This window comes from Bidens hawaiensis, unplaced genomic scaffold (assembly GCF_021521415.1).
Source record: "Bidens hawaiensis isolate Kalapana, Puna unplaced genomic scaffold, B.hawaiensis_p1.1 tig00010163_1, whole genome shotgun sequence".
In the NCBI taxonomy this organism is placed as follows: Eukaryota; Viridiplantae; Streptophyta; class Magnoliopsida; order Asterales; family Asteraceae; genus Bidens; species Bidens hawaiensis.
This window is the reverse complement of record NW_027491769.1, coordinates 509,194-514,759: the sequence shown is the minus strand read 5'-3', so window position 1 is coordinate 514,759 and position 5,566 is coordinate 509,194. Positions and strand designations below refer to the sequence as shown.

The following is a 5,566-nucleotide window of genomic DNA, read 5'->3' as shown; positions in this document are numbered from 1 at the left end:
GTTTCGTATAATGTATTATGTACCATAACTAGATGTAAAACTGTTATACGAATTAAAGTGAATGCGTAATAGTGAATTCACATACCTCTAGACATTCATGAAAATGAATTAGTCACAACATGATTAGGTATAATTACATAAATGATTAGTTTTTGTAACTTTCTCATAAATCATTTGTACTTAGCAATAGTGTGGGGGAGGATATTATGAAAACATTTTCCCAATAATTTTAAGCCTAATCATTCATCTAATGTACGTTACACACAAAATCACATTTTGGGTATATTCTTCTTATAAATAAATAAATTATAAATGTACATGACAGCATCAGCCAACGACAATAAGCCACAGCATCCCTGTGACCCATCTCCCATTCCTCTCATTCTTCATGCGACCTTCTTTATTTACTTCACATTCTCCCTCACCTCAATAAATTACATTTTCTTTAAAAAAAAGTTACGAACTTTTTATAGTTGAACAACAGTTTCTAGCCTGCAGAAATGGGCTCTTCTCATAATATCTTTTTGGGTCTTTTCATATGCATTTTTCTTGCACAGATTACTACAATCTTCACTTATGCTAAGGTATATTTGTTTTGGATCTTGTTAGTTATACAACAGTTTTTTATTGTTTCTTTTTTTTTTGGTTGTAGGTGTATGTGGTGTATATGGGTGGTAATGATAGTGATGACCCAGATGAAATCTTGATGACAAATCATGAAATTCTTGTTTCTGTTCATAGTGGAAGGTAAATCATCAAATCCCATTTGATATCAAAATTGGGTTTTTATAAAGATTGAATCTTTTTTAACTTTCTTTAAGATTTCCCTCTTTTGCAACAGTATTGAAGAAGCACAAGCATCTCATTTGTATAGTTATAAACATGGGTTTAGAGGGTTTGCAGCAAGATTGACAGATGATCAAGCTCTTCAAATATCCAGTAAGTTTATTTAAAAAAAAACAGATTTTTAGTTGTGAATTTGGTATCTTTGACAACTTGTGAATTTGATGATCAAATGTTGCAGAGATGCCTGAAGTGGTGTCTGTGTTTGAGAGTAAAAGAAGAAGCTTGCATACAACACATTCATGGGATTTCATTGGTCTTGTTGGGGAAGAAACAATGGAGGTCCCTGGTTTTTCAACCAAGGATCAAGTTAATGTCATTATCGGTTTCATCGATACAGGTTTGATGTTCATAATTCCTAAAAGTAAATGTAAAGTTGAGGATATTGTTTTTGTTTCATCTGTGTTACCTAACCATTTGAGTAAAACTGTCATTCATGCTTGTTTAAACCAACTTTATAAAAAAAATAATACTTTCTAAGAAAGGTTATAACAAAAGTCCTCAAATGATATGATATCTAATTATCTCTCACTTTCTTTTTGAGTGCAAAGTAGTGTAAATTTGTTGTATAGAAAACAGAACACATGCTCTTTCTCTCTGTAGGACCATAAAAAACAGATCTTCATATCATCTTTATTTTTCAGGATAAAAGTTGAAAAATCTTTATGAGTTTACAATTTTTTGAATATTATCTTAAATACAACCAAGACTGTCTTTTTATTGTATATAAACTTTCCATGACCGCAACTTTCTTGAATTATGCATTCTGTGTGCTCATATTGATATATACAAGCCAAAATTACAACTTTTGGGCTCTTTTATGTCTTTATCAATGTGGGATTCATTCTGTTAATGTTATCAATCTAAAGTTACAAATCTTTATCGATTGAAACAAAAACGTGAGTAATTAACAGGAATTTGGCCTGTTATTAACCTGAAGTTACAATCTTTATCGATTTCTTGAAACAAAAACGCGTGTAAGTAACAGGAATTTGGACCGTTATTAATCTAAAGTTACAATCTTTATCGATTTCTTGAAACAAAAGCGCGTTTAAGTAACAGGAATTTGGACCTTTATTAATCTAAAGTTACAATCTTTATCGATTTCTTGAAACGAAAGCGTGTGTAATTAACAGGAATTTGGCCCGAATCAGCAAGTTTTAGTGATGCTGGCATGCCTCCTGTGCCAGCTGGCTGGAGAGGAAAATGCCAATCAGGGGAAGCATTCAATATTACACATTGTAACAGGTGCTACTTCAATTATTATTGAGCTATTATTACCTCCATGATTGGTTTTTTTATTTTATTTTATTTTTATTAGAAGTGAAACAAACTTATTTTGGTTCATGATTGGATTCAAATCTGATCTAAGTTTTGTGTTTACATAGGAAACTGATAGGTGCTAGATATTATCTAAGTGGATATGAAGCTGAAATACAAGATAATGCCGAATATGCTGATGATCCAAGAAACAAACGATCGTATCGGTCAGCAAGAGATAGTAACGGGCATGGGACCCACACGGCCTCCACGGCTGCAGGGCGGTACGTGATGGACATGAACTACAAGGGTCTGGCTCAGGGTGGTGCGAGAGGTGGTGCACCGATGGCTCGGGTGGCTGTCTACAAGACTTGTTGGGATTCAGGTTGTTATGATGCGGATATATTAGCTGCGTTTGATGATGCGGTCAGAGACGGGGTTCATATTGTGTCGTTGTCTCTTGGCCTGGATTTCCCTCAAGGAGATTACTTTAATGATGCTATTTCGATTGGCTCGTTTCACACGGTTAGCCATGGGATAACGGTTGTTTCTTCGGTTGGTAACCAGGGGACCCCAGGGTCTGCGACTAATCTCGCTCCATGGATCATCACGGTTGCAGCAACCTCCATTGACCGAGAGTTTACGGCTAATGTGCAAATGGGAAATGGTGTTAACGTGAAGGTAAGACTGGCGTGGTTGGGGTGTAGGGCTGTTCAAAAACCTCGTGGCTGGGTTTGTGCTCGTTTGATAATTGGCTCACTCGGTTAGCTCATTGAAATTAAATAGAAAATTTTAATAATAATGAGGATAATAATAACAACATACAAAAATATTGTAAAAAATATACATAGATATCTTGAATATGCTCTCGATCTTTAAGAAAAAAAACGAAAAAACCAAAAATAATACATATAATGTTATAAAATCTCCAGTTTATAAATATTGTATTGTGTTTGTTAAAAAATATTTTTTTTGTCTTTTATATTAATTATATGTAAAAAAAATAAAAAAGGTAAAAAATAATTAATGAGACGGCTCGTGCTTTTCACGAGCTGAGCTCGAGCTCGTCTGCTTTTTAAAGTTGAGTCGAGCCATTTAAGTTTGAGGTCGAGCCTGAACCCAGTTTGGTTTGGCTCACTTACAGTTCAAGTTCGGGTGGCAGGTCAAGACAGGTTCTAAACAAAATGAGTCTGGGTCTAAACGGGCCATATTAAAAAAATATTAATTAGGTTCAATAGCGGTGGTGGAGACAAACAATAGTCACAGCTAACGGTTAACGGTTCGTTTCAATGCTTGCAGGGTGAAGGTCTAAGTGTACTTGGCATGAGAGCCCCTGCAAAAATAATATCTGCTTCAACAGCACATGGGGGTTACTTCACTCCCTATCAATCCAGGTGAAGCAACAGGTACTTTTATTTATTGTTACGAAGTAACCGATCACAGCGCGTAAATTGAAGCGTTAAAATCTTTATGTTTCGGTGCAGTTACTGCTTAGAAAGCTCATTGAACTACACCAAGACACGAGGTAAGGTGTTGTTATGTAGACACGCAGAGCGGTCATCAGAGTCAAAGGTGGCTAAAAGTCAAATAGTCAAAGCAGCTGGTGGAGTCGGGATGATCCTTGTAGATGAAGACGTCGATGTTGCAATCCCGTTTGTGATCCCGGCTGTTAGTGTTGGGAGGAAAGTAGGAAAGCGGATTTTATCGTATATTAATAACACAAGGTTTGTGCATTTTGCTTCGAGTGGTTGACTTTCGGGTCAATTGTGGTTGACTTTTCTTCTGCAATGTAACTGTCATTCTTGCAAATGCAGGAATCCAACGTCGCAGATTCATGCATCGGAGGCGGTTATAGGATCTCAACACGCGCCTCGTGTTGCTTCCTTCTCATCAAAAGGTCCCAATGGATTAAACCCCGAAATTTTAAAGGTATATATGCTTAACTGTTGGATGAAACTTTTCATAAAGAAAATTGATTTAGTGGTGTTGACCATTTAAAAGAACTAATCTAAGCGGTTCATTTGTAGCCGGACGTTGCAGCTCCCGGATTAAACATCCTGGCCGCGTGGTCCCCAGCAATCGGGCAAAAAATGAAGTACAACATTATGTCAGGAACTTCAATGGCATGCCCACATGTAACCGGAATCGTAGCTTTAATAAAAGCAGTTCATCCCTCATGGTCTCCTTCAGCTGTTAAATCCGCAATCATGACTACTGGTAAGTGTTTACTGCATAACATAAAAAATGTAAAACTTGCCACTTTCATAATTTAACACGTTTCATACAGCTTCGATTTTCGACAAGAGTGGAAAACCAATGCGGGTTGACCCAGAAGGCCGACGGGGAAACCCCTTTGACTTTGGTTCTGGGTTCGTTGACCCGACATTAGCCCTTGACCCAGGTCTAGTCTATGACACGACACCCACGAGCTACAAAGCGTTTCTTTGCTCAATCGGTTATGACAATAAGTTACTTCACCTCATTACCCGAGACAACAGCACGTGTGAGACCCAACCGAGGTTCTCAACACCTTCCAATCTTAACTATCCTTCAATAGTTGTACCCGAGCTCAAGTCAAACTTTTCGGTCACGAGAACTTTGACTTTTGTCGGGAAGCCAACAAAACGAACCATTTATCGGGCCGTGGTGTCTCCTCCGCACGGGGTTCAAGTTGATATTGTCCCGAGTCGACTTGTTTTTGACACGTATGGTCAGAAAATGAATTTTACCGCCACTTTTAAATCCTCTGCGCCATCTAAAGGTTATGCTTTTGGTTACTTACAATGGAAGAATGGGAAGGCGCGAGTGACCACACCTCTGGTGGTCCGGACCGCGCCTTCTGACGTGGGCTCGGGTACATAACTTATAGATTCAAAGATTGGTGAGGATACACTACTATTATACTAAAACGAGCTTAGATGAGTCTTGTGCAGTTTATCTTGATTAGGGGATTGGATATGAGATATGTACAACTTTTATTTATTTTTATTGTCGGCACGGTTCGGTGTTTAGTGGATGGTCTTTAATAAAATTGTGATTTGTGAACCAAAAGTGTTAGTTAGTGGTTAAACTTATGAATGAACATTTTTAAGCGAGGAGTCTAATAAGTTATGATTACCATCATCCCCGCTTTTATAATACTCGTGACATATTGGTTTCAGTGGCATGGTGTTTCTCTTACGAGTGTGAAGTGAGGTGGAATATAATATTTACAAGTGCTTTGTTGTTAAAAAAATTCCCGCTAGAATAATCATTGGAAATATCCAAAAGAATTAATATTGAAAAAGAAAAATTATTACCATCAGTCCATTTTCATGTTACAATAATTATTGGGTAACCCATCATCGCCTATTTTAAGCAAGATAACAATTTATGCCATCATGGCCCATTATCTTCATAATGGGCTAGAACACTTTTGAACTAATTATATGTGACCTGTGTCATTGCTCATTGTTAGCTAAAG

At 37.2% G+C, this 5,566-nt stretch overlaps 1 protein-coding gene across 1 annotated transcript; it reads left to right on the top strand.

Moving 5' to 3' along the window:
- Positions 1–338: 338 nt before the first annotated feature.
- LOC143534402 (subtilisin-like serine-protease S) lies at positions 339–5,165 on the top strand. The gene is made up of 11 exons (XM_077028904.1): positions 339–584; positions 653–747; positions 842–939; positions 1,025–1,183; positions 1,980–2,091; positions 2,232–2,784; positions 3,403–3,497; positions 3,588–3,827; positions 3,918–4,032; positions 4,131–4,320; positions 4,391–5,165. The coding sequence occupies exons 1-11, from the start codon at positions 501–503 to the stop codon at positions 4,963–4,965; spliced, it is 2,316 nt and encodes a 771-aa protein (XP_076885019.1). The 5' UTR covers positions 339–500; the 3' UTR covers positions 4,966–5,165.
- Positions 5,166–5,566: the final 401 nt, after the last annotated feature.

Bases quoted from the DNA above. Each gene is read 5' to 3' on its own strand.
- LOC143534402 (XM_077028904.1), top strand. From the start codon at position 501: ATGGGCTCTTCTCATAATATCTTTTTGGGTCTTTTCATATGCATTTTT. The intron at 585-652 runs GTATATTTGTTT...TTTTGGTTGTAG, and splicing joins CAATCTTCACTTATGCTAAG to GTGTATGTGGTGTATATGGG. The intron at 748-841 runs GTAAATCATCAA...CTTTTGCAACAG, and splicing joins GTTTCTGTTCATAGTGGAAG to TATTGAAGAAGCACAAGCAT.